The following is a 22,433-nucleotide window of genomic DNA, read 5'->3' as shown; positions in this document are numbered from 1 at the left end:
TGAGCAGGGGGTGGGTGAGAGGTCGGTTGGAGGGTGTCAGTGGGGGCAGAGGGCTGGCCAGGCTCTTCTGGCGTGCTTGTGCCACTGCAGCTCCCCGATTCTGTGAGCACCCCCTCGTCCCCACCATATCCTTCTAGGAGCCTCCTTGCTCTTCCAGAGCTGCTTCCATGGCTCGGACCATTGATATCTCCCAGTGGATGTGGGGCCAAATCGAGTGGAGAAAGGCCCCAGCCCCGAGATGCCTTCTCAGGGCACAGTGAGGCCCGGCCGGTCCTCTCCCTTCACTAGACCCTTAAGTTGCGAGTCAGATGTCCTCCTCTGGCTCGTCGTTAAGGAAACCGAGGCACCTGCAGGACTAGGAATGTGTCCAGGCTTGCTGGGGAATGGAGGGGACTATTTCAGTTAAGCGAATTACTGAACCCACGGGAACGTCCAGTCCTGGTCTCTTACTCTCAGGTTAGAAGGTTAACTGATTGGCTGAAACGACTTGAGCTTTGGACTTTTAACAGCTGTGTGAACCCAAATCGGCTAGGATTTACTAGGTACCCACTTTGTGCAGGGCCCTGAGGCGGCACTGGTGCCCTTTGGGCTTGGCAGCCGGTGGTCCCTGCTCTCGGTCAGGTGAGGGACTGCGAGGGGAGGGGGCACAGGTGGAGGGCTGGTGATGGGGCTCTGGGTCGGGCAGCCACACGTGCTGGCTGCTGTGCTGTGCTGTGCTAGGCGGTCCTGTGTCAGGGCTGCACCCTCTGACCGTGAGGCTGCAGAGCCCCTCGCCCCCTGGTAGGGGCCCCTTCCCAGTGGCACCCCCAGAGGGATCCACAGGGACGGACCCTGGATTGAGGAGGCCGGGCGCTCTAGTTCTCAGGAAGCAGAAAAATCATTATTTACAAAGAACATATTAAACACGCACGAGAGAAATCAGCCCTTGCCTCCCACCACCCCCAAGGTGTGAGCATCCTTGTGGGTCCTCATGAGTCAGAGCTGGAGAAGAGAGCTGAGTCCCACAGACGGGGGAGGGGGCTGCCCGGGTCTGGACCCCGTGAGTCTCTGCTTGGGAGGGATGCTTGCTTCGGGGCTCTGCCCTTTCGCAGCTTCCACAGAGGGGGGCCAGCTGAGCTGCGTTGGGGTCTTCTCCTGGGCTGGTGAAGATGCGGGGAGATGTCTGAGCTGGCCTGCCTCTGTAGGGCAGTAGGATATGTTGGAAAGTCACGTCCATGGTCCTGCCGGGCAAGGACCTGGACGTTGTTTTCCAAGCAGTGACTGCAGAGCATTCTCAGGACAAAAGGTCTGGCTCTTGATGTTTGTTCCTGGGTCCCGGTTCTGTGTGGTGAGTAGGAAGTGTGTCGGCGGAGGAAGCCTCATACTCTGGAGATGGTTCAGGGAGGTGGGGGACAGGCCCAAAGCCCCCAGCCCAACGTCAGGGGAGAGCGGCTTCTCCTTCCTGCTGGTGTAAGTCCATCAGGATACTCTCAGGGGTGCTTTTTAAAAAAAAAATCGAGGTATAGTTGATTTACAATATTATGTTAGTTTCAGGTGTACAACATAGTGATTCAAAATGTTTATAGATTATACTCCATTTATACTTATTATAAAATACTGGCTATATTCCCTGTGCTGTACCATACATACTCCTAGCTTATTTCTTTTATACATAGTAGTTTGTACCTCTTAAACTTCCCCTGCCCTTAGGGGCTCTTTTATGTAGTCTTCTGAGATGGAGTTTAAGGTCCATGACCCCTCTGCTCAAATGGCCAAATCGGCTCCCGTCGCCTAAATTGCTGATGCTTACTCTTTTCCTTTACAAGAGTCTAGATGCTCATCCCCCAGCCCCCCACCCCGGTCACGGATGGGCAGGGTGAGCAGAGGTGAGGAGCCAGGTGGCTGGCGCTTATCCCCAGCGCTCTGCCGGGGGCCAGGCTCACCTTTTACAGCCTCTGAGCCCCATGCAGATCATAGTCACTGTCAGAGGAGTTATCAGGCTGGGCGGAGACGCGATGCAGGGCCCCTTCCAGAGCTGTGGGAAGAAAGGAGGCCATTTGAGCGGGGTAATCCCTCCAGGCTACACAGAGAGAGCCCCTCAGAGCCAAGAGCCCTGCGGGAGCTGGAAGATCACAGAGGCTTTCTGAGCTGGTGGCTCAACAGCCCTGAAACCGTTGTGATCAAATCGGCGAGTGTCCTCTAATGATGCTGAACGCCAGGCGCCCTGCGGCTTAATTGTCAGCGCCAGTCAGGGAGCATTCGATACAGGGCTCTGCGGGCCACTGATGGATGCTCTGTTCTGCCTCCAAGGGATCCGAGGGGCCTCATTTATTGAGAAACAGGTCCTTTAGGTCACAGCAGTGCTGGGGTTAATGATATCCCGGCACATTCTTCTCTCTAGCTGAGTGGCCCGTTAACGTTGTATCCCATCCATACCCTGCCGTGACCGGCTGTCAAAGGGGCAGTTTGATCGTCTGCCCCCTGCTCGGCCTCCCTTCTTTCTCCAGGCAATCATGTGACCCTCTGCTCGGCCCCTGCCGTCATTCCTAGGAGCGCCAGCTGGTGCTTACCTGGAAAAGCTGAGATTTGGGAGTTCCTGGGAGGCTGACTGTATTCGTTCTCCAGGTGGGAGGCCGTGGGGTTCTCAGCCTGGGACCGGACAGTCACCGTGTGGTTGCGATGGAAAGACACTGAGCAGATGTGGGAGATAGAATCACTAGACATGATGCTCTGTCCTCCTCCTCCCCAACGGGGGCCCAACTGGAATTTCCTGTTCCCGTTGTGTAACGTGTGGGTGGGGGCCGAGGGCCCCCTGGGCTCCTTCAGTGCATCCCTTTTCCCCTTTCTTCCCAGGGAGGTTCATTCTAGCAGGGCTCAGACTTTTAGAGCAGCTTTGGGTTCGCTGGCAAGCTGACCGGCGGGCAGGCCATCAGTCAGACAGTCAGTCAGTTATCAAACATTCATCAAGCAGGGAATTGGAACACGAGTGATAGGGCAGATATGGTCCCTGCCCTCCTGGAATTGAGGGTCTTTATATTGTAAGAAAGACTTGACAACACAGAGCCTTCTTGAAGGAATTGGCTCTTGACACATCAAGTGGGGGAGAAGGTGGAGTAGAGGCAGGAGGTGGGCTGTGGTTCTACCCACAAAGGGGGCTCTGGCTGTGGCCAGAAGGAGAGAGGATGGAGACCAGGTGTGGGGACAGGGCCGGCTGCATCAAAATGTCTTAAAACTGGCCTTGTAAAGTTGTTGCATGATAAAGACATTCCATGATAAATCTAGCTTGGACAACCCTTCTTAACATATGTCTGCTTTGGAGATGAACCACGCAAAAATGCCCGTGAAAGTTCTGACAAGTCCTGAAGTAAAGAACCGTGTCTAGCTCTGCTTAACTCACTGATTTCCAAGTCTCTTTGATCATGGGGTCCTCTTCTCTGAGTGCCACCCGTTAACACCTGTCGCCACAGTCACACCTTAGACGAGCACAGTGGAGCTCAGAGGCCTCAAGCAGCCACTGGCTCTGTCCATGGTCGGCAGTGACCCGTGACCCTGCTTCATGGCCTCCTTCCTGAGTGCCGTGGCTACTGGCCTGGGCCGAGGGAGGATCCTGCCTCCGGGGCTACTTACTGTTCTGGTTCATTCCCGTCGGGCCAATCCACTGGCGCTGCTTCTTCTGGCGGACTGGGTGACAGACAGGAAAGGCACATCAGGGTGGGGGTGGAGGAGGGGGGTTGAGATAGGAGGGGGCAAGGGGGGCGGGAGACAGGGAAGGAGGGAGGAGGCGACAGGTGCATGCTGAAGGGCCGGTTCTCCAGGAGAAACCACCGTGGGGTGTTTAGAACCAGAATTAAGACCTGGGAGGGCACCAGGGACCCAGCCATCACTGCCCACCTCTGGCAGCGTGCAGCCTCTCTAATCTCACACCCTTATCTCTGAATGATTTCCTCCCGAGTTCTGCAAGGCCAGGATGATACCCATTAGGTTCACAAGGTCTGCGGCTGCCCATTTGTTGTATGAGGAAACCAGAGCTCAGAGAGGAAGTGGCTCGATTAGCTGCTAAGTGGTGGAGCCGGCCTGGGACACGTGTCTTCTGGGGTCAGACCCTCTGGACCCACCACAGTCTAAAGAATGCCCGTACCCTCCCTTTGGGCTGGAGTGGGTCCCAGCTGGGCCCTGGATGTGGGCGAATCAGTGATTTTCCTGACTTTTCTGTTTGTTACTTGGTGCGGAGAAAGGCCGGGGGGCAGGAGAGGGGCAGGGCTGGATGGTGAAGCAGAGGTGCTCCCAGCCGGCTTTCTGGAGGCGGGAACCCTCCCCTGTGGGGCTCGTGGGCAACCCGTCCAGTCTCCCCACGCAGGGGCTTGAAAGGGAGGAGGTTTGGGGCACCTACACCTACATTTCTTCACCAGCTTCTTGTAGGCGAGAGGGCCGCACACGACCAGCAGCACTACCGCGAGCATGAGGGCCAAGATGATGCTTGTCACTGTACCCGCACCCAGGCCCGCTGGGCTTGAGTTCTGGCCTGCAGGAGGCAGAGCTAGGTCAGTCCCAGCCTGGGAGGCATCAAAACTGTCCGTTCAGAGGCAAGCTCCCGGCTGGCTGGCTGGCTGACTTCCCCCAGTAATTCAACAGCATGTGCAGAAGGCAGTTTTCTATCTGCTGTCTCTCCACCCATCTCTGAAATTCTCTGCTACCCATTCATTTATCCACCATTTACTATCTAACAGTTGATCATCCAGCTATCATTTGCCCCTCCTGTGACCAACTCTTTACGTTTCCACCATTTTCCAGTTACTTGTGAGTGATCACCTTGCCATCATATACAAATAGCCATCCATCCATTCATTTCTCTCTTTTCTGTGTTAGTCAATTACCATTCATGTAGCAGATATGTACCCCTCTCCCTTGCTTTCCTAGTTTCCATCTGGAAGAGCAGAAGACGGAATGAGGGTTCTGTCATTCATCAGCTGCCTGACAATGACGGCCGGTCTCCTATTGATGGTTCGTGCTCACTGCTGTCTGAGCACTCCTGTCCCCTCTCCCCTCGTTCGTCATCCCTCCATCCTTTCCTAGGGCTCTCTCTTTAGTTCCTGGGGCCGGTTCTTCAGAAATGTGCTCATTGACTGAGTCTTAGAAGGAAAATCCAGAACTGCCCTCCACCCACCATGGGCTGGGCCCAACTCACAGGTGACAAACACTCTCTTGCAGTGGGATTTTTTCTGCAGAAGCTGGTGGCACTGGGACAGCTTCCCCGCGGGACAGAAGAACCCCCCGGAGGTCTTCTCGCCGGTGTCCAGCAGCTGGTAGGAGCTGACGTTGCCGCACTGCTGCTCCTGGCACACGTCCTCCCACCTCGCCACGCCCTTGACTGAGGGGCTATCGCACAGGGCGTCCCACTGCTTGCCCTGGCGCACCTCCACGGAGCCTTCACACGTGCCGCTGCCCCCCACCAGGCGGCTCTGCACCTTGGGCTGGAAATCTGGGGGGAGAGCAATGGGAGGTGAGGTGGCGGGCTCGGCGGGAGCTCCCTGGGCCCTGAGCCTGTATGCCTGGCCACTGGGACCCCATGACACTGGCGAAGTGGGGACCCTGGCAGGGCCCGGCTCTCGGGGGTCTGGGTACCACGTGGGACTGCCTTCCTTTCTGCCTTTCCCTTCTTCCGGCATCCTCCCTGGCATTTTCCCCATCAAGCCCTGTCCCTGGCGCCTCTGGGCAGCTGCAGCAGCTTGGGCACGTTCGGTGAAGAGGCTGGCAGGGTGGCAGTGCCCGTCAGCAACCACCAGCAGGGAGTCGCCCCTCACCCAGGTGACAGTAAGAGGAGTGGGGAAATAGGCTCCACCTGGGTCCGCTTCCCTCTTTGAAACGTCCTCTCATTCTCTTGCTGCTCCTTGAGAGCTGGGAGGGCTTTTCAGAGAGGGGAAACTGAGGCCCAGGGATGGGAAATACCTCCTGCTCTGAGTCCTGGAGATTCGCAGGTGGGACTGAATCCAGGAATCCTGCTGCCCAGACCTCAAGCCTGGAGGGACCAGCTTTCATAAAAGGGCCTGGTTCAACAGAGACTGATTCATTTCTGCTTATCAGGGTTGGGCCTGGAGGCCCACATGTGCTCGGGTTAGAGCGAGTTGTGATCTCAGCAGCTTTGGCCAGTTTCTATAGCAACATCCGTCTTCAAAGCTCTAGTAAATCTTCTATTTAGAAAAAAAAATTCAAAGGCAAGACTTCTGGATATGGTTTTGCAGGTTGTAACCTACAGGAGGGCTCCTAGCAGAGGGGTGGGTGGGCCTGAGAGCCAGCCAGGTTTTCCCATCAGGCCAAGAGATCCTTGGGGGCTGCTTCTGCCTGGAGGGGGCAGCGTCTTACTCATTCACACCATGTGTCCAGTGGTTTGGGGGCGTCCCTGCCTGCAGGATAGCCCAGTGGTCCAGAGCAAATGCTTCCCAGATGTGTGCACATGAATCCCTGAGACTTTGCTGAAAGGCAGATCCTGATTAGTAGGTGGAGGGTGGGGCCTGGGAGTCTGTATTCCTAACCAGCCAGATGAAGCCGATGCTGCTGGTCCAGGACCACACCTGGAGCAGCCAAGGCTTACACAGCAGGCTCTGGAGTGATGCTGCTTGAGGGGAAACCCCAGCTAGTGCTCTATGACACTGAGTAAGAAATTTAACCTCTCTGAGCCTCAGCTTCCTCATCTGTAAAGTGGGGATAATAATAGCACCCACCTTCTAAGCTTGTTGTGAAAATGAAGGAATGCCCTGACTAGTCCCCAACGTGATGTAAGCACTCAGGAAGTATGACTTCTTAGAGTCTGGACTTCACTAGACCATTTGGTGATAGGAGCCCACTACGTCCCAAGGCATGCTGTGATTATCCTTATTTTGACCTGTGGTCCCTTTCCCCTCAGTTTCCCCATTGATCCTCATTTGGGGATCCCACAGACCAGCCTCTGGGCTCCTGCCCTCAACCACACCGGCATCGCCAGTCTCTTCCGGTTGGTGGCCTGTGACTCGGGAGCCTCCGCAGGAAGCCCTCTGGGGCCCTGCTCTGGCCTTTCTCTACCTGCTGTGCCTCAAGGACCTCCTATGTCTCACCATCGTTCCAACATCATCTGTCCCTGGGATTTATAAACTCCCCTCCTGCAAGGCTGGTTCCCTCCAAGCGCTCCATCCTGCTTGGGCCCTTGACACAAGCCGCAGTCCGCCAAACTCACCAGCAGACTGTGGCTCCTCCTGTGAGTCCTGCCACTTCCCCGTGTGGCAGCCGAGCATTTGGGCTTGTTCTGTGTTACTTTGCAGAGATGCCCGGGGCACTGGGTGTGAGTGTGGCCTCCCCACCCCATGGCCACCCTACCTCTTAGAGGCCAATGATCAGCCCTCCATGTCCCTTGTGTTCTCCGTAGCGCTAGTGCCCTGTGCTGCATGTAGGGCTTTCAGGAACGTGTGGTGACTGACCACATGGGGGCGCCCGTGAGTCTTGGCCCGGTCCCACTCACCAGAACAGATGAGGCCAAGAGCTTGGCCTCCCTCCTGGGGCTGAACTTTTCTGAAGCACTGCTCTACGGAGGCACATCTTCTGTTCTGGATCTTCCACCGGATTGGCAAGGGACCGCTCTCTCCTGGCTCTAGTGTCCTGGCTGCCTCGGTCTCTGGCAGAGGCTTCAGGAAAGAACCACACTGGAGGGCTGCACAGATGAGGTTCCCCAGGTCCTGGATCCCGTCCTGGGACTCGATGCCGACGGTGCCACCCAGGCTGCCGCTGTAGAACTCCACCAGGCCTGCACACCGCAGGCCCCCGGGTCGTGCCACCAGCTGCAGCCTGGGAGGAGCTGGGGAGGTGGGGAGGGACCTGAGTGCTGACGACCAGCAGCAGGGCCTTTCTTGCTCTGTGGTTCTAACACACAGACGAGTGAATGACTGGCCGACGGCCCTGGGAGGTGGTGAGGTCCCAAATATTGGATGGAACATACGCTACAACCTTTCATGCTTATCTGAAATTTAAATGTAACTGAACATCCTGTGTTTTTATTTGCTAAATCCGACACCCTACCCCCAGGGCCCTCAGAATCCTTTTACCTGTGGGCTCCGGAGTGGTCACGGGCGGGGGGCTCGTGGGAAGAGGTGTTGTCCTCAGTGGCTCTGAAAAAAGATGCTCTGGTTAGGGAGGGGGCCGGGACCCTGGGAGGGAGGAGGGAAGAGTAGGGGGTGTGGGGAGAGTTGGGGGCAACAACCGGCCATGTTGAGAAAGACCTGGAACTCATGATGTAAGTACCACGGGCCCCATTAAGCCCACTTGACCCACATGTTGTGTCTAAGCCTCCTGCGAGGCAGGCAGTACTGGCCCATTTTACAGTTGGGAAAACAAAGGTTAAGAGGAGACAATGAAGTTAACCGTTGGCAGAACCAGCTCCTCGACCTTTTCCATCCCCAGACAGGTGCCAGCACGTCCTCAGTACTCCCCCTCCAGTTCCCCACCAGTGTATGTTTTTGAGAGGGTAGTTGTAAATCGGGGACAGGCCCCAGATCACAGGCGTGGGCAGCCTCCTCGGGGCTGGTGCCCAGGCCCAGGGAACCCACGGGGCCAGCTAGTTACCCACCTAAGCAGATCAGGGACAGAGGGTCCCCCTGGTTTGCCTTGCTGTCACTGCAGTTGGAGAAGGACCCCAGTTGTCCGAGGCAGGTGATCTGGCTCTGGGGTCGCTTCCCTTTGAAGTGACGGATGTGGGAGAGGAGCAAGGGCTCCCTGCATCGCAGCTTCTGGCAGAGCTTCCAGGCCTGACCGGGGTCCTCCCGGTGGAACGGGCGCAGGCCCCAGCTCTGGCTGTGCACCGTGTACCACTTGTCCTTGTAATTGACCTCCAGATGGCCCTGGCACCGCGAGCCGGAGCCGCTTAGTCTCACTGTGAACCCTAGGGGTCGAAGAGGTGGAGGAGGCAGTCAGGGTGGAAAGGGCCCTCCATGTGGGCCCCTCCCTGCACCTTCCCCGTCTGGGCCCCACCCCTAGCAAGGCTCTCTCTGCCCACGGGCTGCCTGCTTTGCTCCTCCCGTGAGCTTCGTCCTCTGGGACCTTGCAGGGACTTTCCAGAAACTCAGGCTGATGCAGTTCCTGATCCAGGTGGTCCCTTGAAACCAGGCCAGGAGAATGGGGCTTGAGACCTAGGAGCCCAGGGAACTCGGAGCAGTGAGCGAGGGGCTCTCAGCACCCAGCGTCCTGCAGGATCGCCCCTTCCTGGAAATTCTGTTTCAATACACCCCAGACAGGGCCCGGAGCCTGATTTTTTTCTCTCTCTCTAACTTTTATTTTATTTTTTTTCTGTTCATTTTTTTAATTGAAGTCTAGTTGACTTACCATGCTGTGCCAATCTCAGCTGTACAGCAAAGTGACTCAGTTATACACAGACATTCTTTTTTTTAATATTCTTTTCCATGATGGTTTATCCCAGGAGACTGGATATAGTTCCCTGTGCTATACAGTAGGACCTTGTTCTTTATTCATTCTAAATGTAACAGTCTGCATCTACCAACCCTAAACTCCCGGTCCATCCCTCTCTCTCCCCCTTCCCCCCTTGTCTCTAACTTTTAAAATCAGTTTTATTGAGGTACAACTTACATACAGGGACATGCACTCATTTTAAGGGCACTTGTTCAATAGGATTTGACAAATGTATACACACCTGTAGCCCCCGCCATGCTCTAGACAGAGAACATGCCCATTACCTGGAAGTTCCCTCATGCCTCTTCACAGTCGATTTCCCTGAATCCAGCCTCAGGCAACCACTGATCTGCTTTCTGTCACTAGAGATGAGTTCTGCCTGTTCTCAAATGTTACATAAGTGGGATTGTACAGCAGGAACGATCTTGCTAGAGTTTGGAGCTAGGATGCCATTGCAGGCTTCCAGGTCCCCGCCCAGGGCCTACCAAACCCTCTGTGGCCCCTTCTGGTTGCCTGGTAGCTTCATGAGATCCTCTCGCCACATTTATCACCAAATACATTCAGCATGATGTTATCTCAGGAAATGTGAAAAAGAGAGGTCTGTGGTGAAGTGAGTCTGGGAACTGCTGAATCTGAAAATGCTTAACAGAGTTCCTCATTGCAGGACTTCTCAGAGCCTTTACTAGGCCAGTGTCCCCTGTCAGGAGTCTGCAGTGGGTGATGTAGTGTTGCCTACCCTTCGTCCAACGAGTTCTGTGGAACCCTGTTTGGGAAACACTAGCCTCTAGGATTAAAGTCCAACCTCTAAGGCAAGACATTTCACACACTTTACAATCTGGTGCAGCCTCTCTCTGCAGCCCCAGCTGCAAATGTCTCTGGCCAGGGAGCATCTGGCAGGATTGGGCAGGAAAATGACTTTGCAAGGTGCATTTATGGCCAGTATCTTTTCTGTGCCTGGTGAGTGGGCCATAATAATAATTAGCATGACACCTAGCATTTGTGGGGTGCTTTACAGCCATCTAGGGCATCTATCTGCAAATGGGCCTCTTAAGCATGCGTTCATGCATGTGTGCATGTGTAGGGGGTGTGGGCTGCTCTCTCTTTCTCTCTCTCTCTCTCTGTAAGGTGGGATTCGCTCCGACGGAGGGATGGCAGGTTCCCCTAGAGCCTGGTGGAATCGTTCCACGCCCCCCTCTCCACGTGGCTCTTCCTTACCTTGGTCCTCTAAGTTGAACCCTCTGAGGCCTCTGAGGCAGGAAGTGACTGCAGAAAGGAGAGAAGAAGGTCAGGAAGGGAAGTGTCTCTTCTGCTTCGCCTCACCTCTACTCACAGCCTGATCAATGGCCCTTTTGCCTCCAGCCATTGTCGTGGGCTTCAGGGGCAGGGATTTTCATACTACAGATGGCAACCCTTAGGCGGGTCGTGAAACCAGTTTAGGGGGTTGCAACCATCAATCTTCCTTCTTGTGTTAAAACTTTACTTTTTAAATGAACATGCAGTAAATTCCATTTTCTTTTAGTGCACAATTCTATGAATATGAACACATACACAAATCTGCATAATCACCGTAACCATCAAGGCATACTACAGTCCCATCACCCCCCAAAATTTCCTCGTGCTCTCTCTCTGTAGTAACATGCAGCATTGCAACCACCAATTTTTAAAAAATCATGTAGTAACACAACCATCAGTTTTTAAAAAACTGAAATGGACTAGAATAGAGAATGTCAGAATGCATCGTGTTTTGTGAGGATAAGCCTCACTTTGTGTGTGTTGGGTGGCAATATAAAAACATCCTGAGTGTTGCTTTCAATCAAAAAAAGTTTGAACGTCATAGTTCTAGAGAGCTGAGAAATGAGCCAGAATGGGAACCCAGAACATTTGTTACTTTCTAGAATTCCCAAGGCAGGTTAAGAATGATAGCAATTTCTCTTTAACAGCTCCCAGTTCTAGAGGAGGAAATCAGAGCTCAGGGAGGCAGAGGGGCTTGCCCAAGATCACACGGTCAGTTGGTGAAGGAGCCCAGTGGACTCGGGTCTGGGGGGAACTGGCCTCCCCTCTGTCCTGGCTCCAGCCTGGGCCCCTTCAATAGGAATGTGGGCCACTGGGCAGTCCCGCCTCCTCCCAGCCTCGTCTGCCTGTGGAGCAGGGGCGGAGGGGTGTCAAAGTGGCTCGTTGTCTGTGGCTGGCTCATGTGTGGCTGGGGCAGAGGTTTGATCTGAGTGGAGATGGGTTGGGTGGCACGCCTGTATGGCCTCAGAGCCCACCCTCCATGTTCGCTGCCCGGCTTTATCAGTCGTGGAGCAAGTGTTTGGTTTCCATCTGCCCCAGGGCTTGCTTCTCAGTTGGGAGCTGGGGACAGCATCGGTCAGGGTGAGTACTTTATATAGTAAATGGCTGTGTTTAAGTTTCTTTTGAGAAATTGTTGCTGGGTGTAAAAAGTCCCGTTTTTGCCTGAGTGTTCTGAAGCTGGTGGTAGAATTTTAAGGGGAGTCATGCCCCACCAGCCTGCCCTCTCCCTCCAACCAAGACTCCTTGTAATTAAGTTGTGGCCTATGGTAAGTTTCTTCCATCTTGGCAAGAGCCTGCCATGGTTGCCCCGGGAGTCCTGGGCCTTGGAAGGGGAAGGTATTTCTCACACAGAGGGCATGTCGGGTCCAGAGCAGAGGCCAGAGCTCTGGCCTGGGTTGGGAGGGGGTTGACCAGCTGTCAACCATCTGATCTATTGCAATGGGCAGGGCAGCCTCAGGAGGACATGGTGGAGATGCCCGGCTAGCTTGGTGAGAGAGGAGACAGGGGGCCCTTTGTCCTGCCCTCAACTCTCACCCCTGACCTTTCACTCCTACCTCCCTCCATCCCAGTTCCCAACACGAATGGGGCTGTACACCTTTAGGGATTCATTTCTTTGGCTAAACCCTGAGGGCACTTATGGGGATAGGGGACCCAAAGATCCACCCTTTGGTGCTGAATGTTGCAGGATAGGTTTTCTGGCACTGATGCCTTTCTCTGGGTCTGAGTACCAGCTCTGCCTCTTCCTTAGCCCCTGTGAGCCTCAGTTTCATGGTCTGCAGTATGGGAGCAAGAAAAGGACCAGCTTCATAGCGATGTTGTGAGGATGAGATGAAATAATCTATGCAAAAGACAGCCCAGTGCCTTCCTGGCCAGCGTTCAGTGCTCAGAGCTGGTGTTGCTGGTTGTGGAGCTGACTGGGCCCGGGGCAGTGGTGGGCAGGACTGCAAGCTGCCTCCTGGGGAGTTTTCCCAGGGGCAGGCATCCCTGTGTGGACGCTTGGAGAGCCAGATCACAGGGCTCGCCACCTCCCTTTCCCACCTGGGATCTTCACAGTTCCAAAGTCACCACAGTCAACGTCCGTTAACAGCAGCTACCAATTATTGAACGCCTACTGTATACTCAGCACTGGGCGAGGAGTTCCTTACAGATATCGTTCATCTTCCACACGGCCCCACAATTTCAGTTGAATATGTTCACAATATAGCTGTCGGGAGAGGCAAGTGCCCTGTCCCGGGTAACACCGCCAGCAACTGGCAGGGCCTGGATTTGAACCACGAGTATGCCTTCCAAACCCATCTCTCTGCTTTCTGCCATCCAGTTGGGCCTCCAAAGTGTTAAATTCAGGGAATGAACAAATGAACAAATGAGCAGAAATGAACATGACCTTGACCCTGACCCTGGTGCTGGAGTCCCCAGACCCTGAAGCCCCTGGGGACAGGGACTGGGCCTGACCATCCCTGTAGATCTCACACAGAACAGCCAGAGAACATTCTCAGGAAAGACTGCACAACATGAGAACCAAGAAAAATTCTAAAAAAGAAAATGCTCTGTGGGGAAAAGGCATCTACGCATTCCAGGGCTTCGCCTCCCTCTGGGAGCCTGACTGGCCTCAGGTGAGCAGCATTTCTTGTCTTGTCCCTCCATCACCGTCACTGTCACCACCACCATCGCCATCACCACCATCACCATCACAACCATCAACACAGTCACTGTCACCAACACCACTGCCACCATCATCACCATCACCATCACTGTCACATCATCATCACCATCAACACAGTCACCGTCACCATCATCAACACCATCACCAACACCGGTACTGTCACCATCACTGTCACCATCGCCATCACTATCACCATCACCACCATCACCACCACCACCACCACCATTACCATCATCAACACTTTTATCGTTGTACTTTCTCCTAGGCATTTTTATACATTAACTCTCTCAAACCTCACCACAGCTCTGTGAAGTTGGCACTATTATTTTGATCTCCATTTTATAGATGAGGGAACAGAGAGATTAACTAACTTGCTAAGCAACTGATGAAGAGTGGGCCCAGGACTCCAAGCCAGGTCATCTGGCACACAGTCTGTGCTTTTGACCGCTGGGCCGAGCTGCCTCCCTTCCCTTCAGAGGGAAGGCTGCCACGGCCTGCTCCGTGTTTCACCAATTCCTGCATGTTCCCGCCGCGCAAACCTGATGAAGGAGAGTGAACTTGTGATTCCCTTCAGTCAGTGAAACATACTGTGGGAAGACTTTCCATGAACTTGCTGTGTGATCTTGGCAAGTCACTCAACCTCTCTGGGCTTGGTCTCCTCGTCTGTAAAGTCAGGAAGTTAGAGTTCACCCTCCCTCACCTTCCTTTCGGTTCAAACTTCCATGATCTCTAATCTTCAGCTCCTGACGTGGCTCAGCGGCAGGCAAGCAGGCAGGCGTGGGCAGGTGAGACGTGTGACTGACTGCGAGCCTTCCTGGGTGCTGCTTCTTCCTGTCTGGCCGGGGATCCGTTCACGTTTTGATTGTCCACAACTTACTTTCATTCTTTTAGCTGCTTCTCACAGGGATCAGATCAGGGTTCCCCTGAACCCTGCTGGCTGTGCTCGGGGTCCCTCTGACCCCCTCCCTGGCTACAGCTTAGCCCGGCCCCTGCGTGCAGCCCCGAGGCCCAAGGCTTTGCTGCTGCAGAACCTGCAAACAGAAGCCTGGGGACCCTCGATACCAAGAGGGACGGAGGGCACAGAAGCGTCCTGCCATTCCCCAGTCTCTCACCCAACACCACACGCCGAGCAGCTGGGGCCAGGCCCCTTCCCTCCTCTGCCCACCTTTCCTTGGAGGCCCCACTACTTAGGGCTTAGACTGGCCAAGCCAGGGAAAGATCAGGGCCAAAAATCCAGAGAGACAGTAGGAAGGCTTTTTCACTCTCCCCAAGCCCCTCTCCTCATCTCTGCCTTTGCAGAGATTTAACCATTTTGACTCTGCCTGCCCTGACGAGGTCTCAGTGAGGAGTAAATGAATTCCTGAAAGAGGCTCTGAGACATTTACGTGCTCAACCCCTCCCTCCCCTCTCCTCTTGCATCCCCCCACATTCTGGATGGTTCTCTCTTTGGCTCCCTGTACAGCAATACTCTGGGCCACGTCAGGCCACGTCAGGCCACAGATGAGTTTTATTTGCTCAGTGTTATAATTTTTTTTCCGGAGCCCATTGTTTTGAAAGGTTTCTTTCTGTTTTGTTTCTCTTCTTTTTTTGGCCGTACTGCGCCGCCTGCGGGATCTTAGTTCCCCAACCAGGGATCAAACCTGAGCCCCCCTGCAGTAGAAGCACAGAGTCTTAATCACGGGACCTCCAGGGAAGTCCCTTACTTTTCTTTTTTTTAAAAAAAATCCCAAGATCCAGATGTTTTGAAAAACAATATGCTCTGGCCACGCGGGGCTGCATCCCATGAGCCCCCAGGGCAGCCTGTTCTGTCCTGGTTTGCCAGCGCCCTCGGGGCACCCTACTGTCACCCTGCATCTGGAGAGCCTCAGCTTCAAACACATGATGGTTTCTGCAGTGAAACATATGAATTTTCACACTAAGTGGGATGTGTCAAGATTATAAATAGTCTCCTATTCATTCAGGTCAGGATTTGCCTGTAAGCGTTTGCCAGAAATTTGCAAATTTGGGGGGGTTTTGGAATTGCAGATGAACGTTGGTGAACCTGTATTATCAGTCTCACTTTGCAGCAGAGCCAGAACTTGGCCCAGGCTGCTGGTTTCAGAGCTTGTACCCTTGATGCCACCTCTGACCCACTCATGGGCCTGCCTGGACCCGTGAGCACCTATGCTTGCAGCCCTACACACTGAGAAATGGAGGCAAGAGCGTGGCCTGCCGAGGGTCCAGGGGGCACCGGGGTCCCAGGGAGGAGCTGGGACTTTCCTGATGATAATAGTAGTGACAGCGACCTCTTACCCCGCGCAGACCCCAAGGGTTTTTCACGGCAGACCCCATTTCTTCCCGACAGCCTCAGTCAGGGGGGCTGTCATCACTCTGTTTTCCGGATAAGGAAACCGACAGACTGATTTAGTGCGGTTTGGAAGCCTGATGTTCCATTTTTTCCATTAACGGTGATTCCCTTTAACAGCCCATAACATTCTTATCAATTTACAGCAAACACAATATGTCGACTGCCTTTTGGGGGCATTCTGGATTTTCCTTCCCATATCCTCTGCTGAGAGGCTGACTCGGAAGGCCAAGAACTCCGCTTTTCTGAAACGACTCTCATCAGTGGAGCTGTGTTAACCTGAATCTGTATCAGGGCTTCAGGGAAACGAAGATCACAAAGGGCCCAAATTCCGTTTCTCGGGTTGAGCACCAGATGAAGTGGTTGGTTTTTGATCAGGAGCCTTTCTATGTGCAAAACTTGTAGAAAATCACACTGGGCTTATGCCAGGAGGAGCCTGGGGGCTGGAGCCTGCAGAAGGAACAGCGGATTCAGGTCTCTAATCTCGCTCACCCGGGGTCTGCGCCGATGAGCGATAGTGAGCAGCTTGTGGGCAGAGTGGCCTTCGTATCTGAATTGCAACTCCACGCTCTCCCTGGCGGCCTCATGTGTCTGATTGAATTTGCATGAGTTTCACGCCACCGTACGTGACTCCACTGTCACAAGGACAAGGCCTCCTTTCTGTTCAGATCTTCACATATCCCAAAGCCCGCACAGGGGCTCGTCCTTTCCATGCACAGCCCTGTGAAGAAGGGACCGAGCTCACCCCTATTTTCAGATCAAGAAACCGAGGTTCAGAGAGGCTCAGTGACTTGCCCAAGGTCACACAGCTCGCTGGTGGTAGGGTCGGTGCAGAAACCCCATCACCATCACTTGATGGGGCCCCATGGGGCTCTACCACTGGGAGACCCCAGAGCCCGCTCGCCCATGGTACAGAAGGGGGAAACTGAGGCTGGGGAGAGGGAGGAGCTCACTCCGGAGGGGAGTCGGTGGCAGTACAGGGGACCCTTGCTGCCTCTGCCAGTTGCCACCAATCTGCTATCCTGTTTCTACCACATCTCTCCCAGCTGTGCCCCAGGGAGAAGGGAGTATCAGGGTCCCTGTGGGAGCCGTGTGGGTCAAGCCCCCCCAGGGGTACATAACAATGACGAGGGCAGGGGTGGTGACAGTAGTAGTTATAGAGGAAGTGATACAGGGCCACGATTCCCAATCTGCAATTCAAAGTCCGAAACCAAAAGTCTTTTCTGATGCATTTGGCAGGAAGGCATTTGTGTCTTCAGCGTGCGAATTCGGTTTCACTGCAGAAGTGGGAATGTGTTTGATTATGGCCTGTTGCCCGGTCTGGAAAATTCTGGGTTCCCAAATGCATCTGGACAGAGGCTCCAGATAAGGGCTTGTGGACCTGGAGAGGCGAGAGTTCCCATTTCTCTCCAGGTCACTCTGCCCCCTTTCTCCTCTGCTTGGCCCCTGGGTGCCTTGAGTTCATTGGAGAAAACGTTCCGTGCTCATGGAGGCCTCCACAGCTGCCTCGCCACCAGCCTGTGTGTGACGGCCCCTCTGCCTGCAGCCGTCCTCCCCGGGCCCACATAGCATGGTGCAATCATTCATTTCCTACATGTATTTACTCAAATATTTTCTCGTGAGACCCACTGCAACCTCCTGGGATACAGCCTGGCCCCCGAGCTCCCAATCCCCAGCCTCACATCACTTCATGACCTCCTAACATCCATATGATCATTGATTTAGCTTCTCTCCGTCTGTCTCCCCATCACACCCCAACTACGATGTCGGATGCACCTGGACAGGAATTTTGATTGTTCATTGCTGTGTCCCCAGCACTTAGAACAGTACTTGGCACATAGTAGGTTCTCAATAAATACTTGCTGTCTGAATGAATGAATGGACCAGATTGAATGATAGCAATTATCCTTTGAGAGGGGCACAGTGGTTATCCCCATTTTATAGATGAGAAGGCTGAGTCTCAGAGGGGTGTTCTTGTCATTTGTGAGTGGCCAAGCAGAAATCGAACCCAGATCTGCGTTGCTCCAAAGCCCCACAGGCCTTCACACATGTCTGCACGCAACACAGGCACACATATAGCAGGTACACACACAGCACACACACACACATGCTCACCAGGCACCCACAGGCACCCACATTGATGCACACAGAATAGGTGTTCAATCAATTTTGTTGCGTGGAGTTGAAGTCCCTCCCTGGTCCCCTGGTCACTGCAGGGAAACCCCTCTGAACTGTAGGCGCTGGTCAGAGTGACCAGAGGGGCCAGTGCCAGCCCCTGAGCCCCCAGGTCCCTCTGCTACCTGCTGGGAGTGGGGAGCTCGGGGTTGCTGGGGGCCTGATTCTTTGCACCCAGAGCCAGCAGGGGCCTCAGCTCTGCAGCTGGGGCCGCGGGCCGGATGGCGGGCTCACACTGGGCGTCCCCTCTCCTCTCCTCTACTGTGGATGCCCAGGCCCCCTCGGCCTGTCCTGCCCGTTGCCTTCACCCTTGATGTTCCCTCTGCCTGGGACACTCCTCCCACTTTTCTCTGCCTGGCTGGCTCCTTCCATCATTCGGGTCTCAGACGAGACATCACCTCCTCAGAGAGGAGCCCCTCAGACTGGGAGCCCCTTCGAACGTGAACTTGGTAAGTGAGTCTCAGCCATTGCTGTTTCCTTCGTTGCACTGATCACAATATTTAGAAATTTGTAAATATTTCGGGTGCGCCCTCCATGAGGGTGGACTCCTGTGTGGTTCACGGCTGTATCCCCAGAGTTTTACACAGAGCTGGACACATAGTAGATGCTCAATAAATGTATGCGGATGAATAAATGAATGAATAACTAGCCTGTGCAGGAGGATTGGAGGAGAGAAAGACTGATGGCTAGGCTCGAGTCCTCCCCACCAGGTCCTGACTCACCTTGCTTCTTGCTGACTCTGATAATAATAATAATAAATTTATATAATAAATAAATTTATGTGATAAATTATATAATAAATAAATTTATATAATAAATGAATTTATTATTATTATTAATGCTTACTGAGCACTTACACAAACCAACATTCCTATTAAAGCTCTGTATTCATTGATTCATTTAATCCTTATAAATCGCTATGAGGATTATTATACTATTATTAATTATAATTATAATTATAATTATTATTATTATCGCTATGAGGATTATTATCCTATTATCCTATTATCCTATCCTATTATTATCCTATATCCTATTATCCTATCCTATTATTATCCTATATCCTATTATCCTATCCTATTATTATCCTATTATTATTCCAATTTTGCAGAAGAGGAAACTGAAGCTTACAGAACGGGTCCATGGTCACCCAGCTGGCAAGGGGGGACCAGAATTCAAACTGCTAAATCCGTGACTTTCCCAAGCCTTAGTGCCAGCTTCTGGAGTCCCGGTGGCTGGGCCTGAGCATCTGGGCAGTGATCAGGGCTGCCTCCATGCCCCACCTTCAGCAGGTGAGCCCTGGGCAGGTTGGAGCTCAGGGCAGCTGCAGAGGGAAGCAGGCTGTGGGCATCTTCATGTACCAAAGGTGCCCAAGCCATGGGCACAAACTTGATGGCCAGCCAAGAGGCCGCGGTGTTCCCAGGGCTCTGGCGGTGAAGCATCTCTACTTGGAATGTCTTGAAGGGTGCCTGTGCTGTTTGCCCCCAGCCGCAGCCCTGGCCCTAGGTGTCCCCAGCCCTTGATGGCTGCCTGTCTGCTGGTGGTGGTTTTGTCCTGCAGCCATTTTCCTACTCGTGGGAGTGGCTTCGGTGTGTCTTTGCTCTTGGCTAGGGGTACAGAGGAGCCTCCATGAGAGCAGGAGCACTGGGCTGGGGTGGGCTCTGCAGCTCACTAGCTGCTCCCCCTGGATCTCAGTTTTCCATGCTGTAAAATGGGGACAATGGGCCCACCTGCTTACTAGGCTGTTGTGAAGCTTTCAGAAGAAAATGCCTTTAAAAGTATTTCTTAAGCTGTGACCCACTGAACAATAGGAATGTTTGTTATCCACCAGTTACACACACACACACACACACACACACACACACACTGGGAATCCTGTGCTCCTGGGCTTCCAGATGGTTCCCATACTCTGGTGAAGGCACTGCCTCCAAGGCTTCCTGACTCTGGGCTCCATTAGGCCTAGTCCTACCAGGAGCCTCGCCACTGATGGGGTTCAGGGGGAGGCCAGCAGAGCAGGACTCCACCCCGACTCCCAGGGGGCTTGGCTAGACTCCTGCCCTGCTGGGGTCAGAGGCCACAGGTGAGGGGGTAGGTGGGGAGCTTAGGGGCCTGGTCCTTGGAATCTCCAGGGCCAAGGAGGCCACAGCAGCTCCTCAGGAGGGCCCCGTAAGCAGCGGGGTCCATCCATCAGCCTCTGCCCTGGGGACAGAAGGCACTTTGTACCTCCTGCAGCTCCATGGAAGAATAGCCATGAGAACATGTGTGCACATGTGCCATCGCCACATGCATGGGAGAAGGCAAGTCTACATTTGGAGGCCATGTTTTGCCCATGAAAACACACACACGTACACACACACACACACACCTCTCACACACACATACTCACACCTACACACCCGTTTTCTAGGAGGGACTGAGGCCCCCCACTAGGCAGGCAACGTCCCCAAGTCCCTTCCCTCCAAACTGGGAAGCTGCAAGCTGCCGCCTGTTCTCACCTGTTCCCGTCCCAAGTCAGTCACCTCTCTCACCCTGCCACACCTTCCAAAGCCTTGAGAAGTGGTCAGATCTTACCCAGTTCACTCCCCCTGCATTTTATAAATAAGGAGATGGCGGCCCGGAGCAGCTCGGACCTATCTGAGGTCATACATGGCCAGGCTTAGACCCCAGGGTTCAGGTCACGAAGTACACTGCCCCCCGCCCTCCCCTCCCCCCCTGCTCAGGATCCTCCCCACTGGCCAGTGTCGGTGACGCCCCAGCAGCAGGGCTCCGGTCCTGAACTAGCGTCCCAAGGCCTCAGGGATGGAGGACTGCCCTTTCCACTGTCTCCCCTCCAGCAAACAGTAGGCCCCAGACTCACCCACCCCTAACCTTATCCCCAGACAGCCTCTCCAGAGGCCCCAAGTCAGTTCTACAGTGGCCCCCGGGGAAGTGTTCAGAAGCCCCTCCTCTGGGTCCGGAGTGACAGTAGACCCACACCTGGCTGGCAGGCCTGGCTGAGACCCCCTCTGGGATGAAACCAGAGTGACTAGGGACTAAGGTGTATGTCTTTGCCATCTGCTCGACTGTGATCCGGTCCCCACCCTGCCCTGGCCCGCCCTGCCCAGAGCATATCAGAACTGCCCAGGAGATGGTGAGTTTCCTGTCCCTGGAGGCATCCAAGTAAAGGCTGGACACTCAGGAGGTGAGGGGGGGTAGCTGCAGAGGGAAGCCGGCCTTGAATGAGGGCTGGACAATTTGATTTCTAGGCTGAGGGTCTGATCTTGGCATGGATTCCACCTCGAAGGGGACAGTAAGGTCCCCAACAGTGCAAGAGAGAAGCAGAGGTGGGGCCCTGGGGGTGGGACAAGCAGGGCCAAGAGCTGAGCTGGGGCTGGGGGAGAAGACAGGGATCCTGGTGGCCCCAACCCTCTGTGGTGCTCCAGAGAGGTGACATGCGGACCTGAGTCAGACTGAGGGGATCTGACTCTGGCATCTTCTTCTCTGTACCCTGAGCCCCGGTACCCCAGCAGACACCCCAGAAGGGGTACTCACCCAGCAGCCCTAGCAGGTACAGGGCGGCCAGTGGCGGATGCTGAGACCCCATGGGCGCGGCCTCCTCCTGCCTCAGCCTCGGCAAGCTCGGCCCCTGTAGGTGAGGGTGTCTGGCCCTGTGTCTGCCTCTCCGGGAGAAGGGGGAGGGGCGGGCAGGCTCATGCAGGGGTGGGACAAGGGAACAGGCAGTGTGGGGCCTGTGTCATCGTGTTTGAAGTTGAAACTGTCAACTTCCTCCTGGGTAAAACCATCTGCCCCAGTTCGAATGGCGGCCCCGGTCTCTGCCAGCTTCCTGCCCGGGGTGCCTAGGCCTGGGGCAGTGCCCTGACCCCGCCATGCTGGGACAGGGCTGCGGCCTGGGGGAGCCCTGAGCCGGGCCGAGGGGAGGGAGGCCTGGGGGGGCCGTTGGGAGAGACGGGGGACACGTCCCACCGAGAGGTCTCTGAGCTGTGCTGGGGTGATGAGTGAGAGGTGGGAGGTGGTGGGCACCGCCCCAGTCCTTGCAGCAGACTCAGCGATGAAAAACCAAACCAAACCCTCCATCTCTGCTAGCGGGATGAGGTAGGAGTTGGAGGTGAGTCCCCACAGGTGGCATTTCACGAGCAAGCACAGGAGCGGGCTCCTCCGTGGACCCTGGGCTTGCGTCAGGGCGTGTGTGTGAGAGCTCAGTGTGGATGGCGTGATCTCTGTGTCGACGTTGTTGAAATAAACCCCGGGCTGCTGAGGAAGAGGAGGGGTGCCTGGCATTCTGCAAAACAGATGGGGGAGGCCAGCGACTGACCAGGGAAAGGCTCAGCCTCTCTGGGGCCTGGGCTTAGGTCCCTCACTCCAGGGTAGACGGAGCCCAGACCCAGGCTCCTTGGGGCTTCTCGCAATCCGGGCCATGCCAGGGGTGAAGTGGTTCGGGGACATGACAGTAGCCGAATGTGAAGAGTTGGAGGGTAAGGATCTGAGCCAGGCCTCCCAGCTGCCCGCCCCCATCTCCACATCCCCTCCCCCAGCAGCTGGGGGCCCTCTAGGGCT

The 22,433-nt window shown here is 54.7% G+C and overlaps 1 protein-coding gene across 3 annotated transcripts; it reads right to left on the bottom strand.

The window, feature by feature from the left end:
• Positions 1–858: 858 nt before the first annotated feature.
• LOC309622243 (T-cell surface glycoprotein CD5-like) lies at positions 859–21,524 on the bottom strand. 3 transcript variants are annotated; one of them, XM_082409364.1, is made up of 11 exons: positions 21,411–21,524; positions 10,621–10,668; positions 8,570–8,881; positions 8,049–8,111; positions 7,469–7,801; positions 5,165–5,458; positions 4,376–4,501; positions 3,607–3,660; positions 2,550–2,669; positions 1,923–2,014; positions 859–1,478 (listed from the first exon to the last, which is right to left on the bottom strand). In XM_082409364.1, exons 1-10 carry the CDS (start codon positions 21,460–21,462, stop codon positions 1,926–1,928), a joined length of 1,491 nt encoding a protein of 496 aa, XP_082265490.1. In that variant the 5' UTR covers positions 21,463–21,524; the 3' UTR covers positions 859–1,478; positions 1,923–1,925. The 3 variants fall into 3 exon arrangements, with proteins under 3 accessions (XP_082265490.1, XP_082265491.1, XP_082265492.1); XM_082409365.1 differs by having other exon boundaries at positions 859–1,320; XM_082409366.1 differs by lacking the exon at positions 3,607–3,660.
• Between the last annotated feature and the right edge of the window lie 909 nt (positions 21,525–22,433).

This window comes from Balaenoptera borealis (assembly GCF_965194805.1).
Source record: "Balaenoptera borealis genome assembly, contig: HAP1_SCAFFOLD_1869, whole genome shotgun sequence".
Classification (NCBI taxonomy): Eukaryota; Metazoa; Chordata; class Mammalia; order Artiodactyla; family Balaenopteridae; genus Balaenoptera; species Balaenoptera borealis.
The sequence above is the reverse complement of the archived record's forward strand: the minus strand, read 5'-3'. Positions and strand labels throughout refer to the sequence as shown.

Coding starts and splice junctions, on each gene's coding strand:
- LOC309622243 (XM_082409364.1), bottom strand. CDS start 21,462: ATGGGGTCTCAGCATCCGCCACTGGCCGCCCTGTACCTGCTAGGGCTG. Junction 8,112..8,569: donor TCTGTCCCTGATCTGCTTAG/GTGGGTAACTAG, acceptor ATCTTTTTTCAG/AGCCACTGAGGACAACACCT. Junction 7,802..8,048: donor GACCACTCCGGAGCCCACAG/GTAAAAGGATTC, acceptor CCACCTCCCCAG/CTCCTCCCAGGCTGCAGCTG.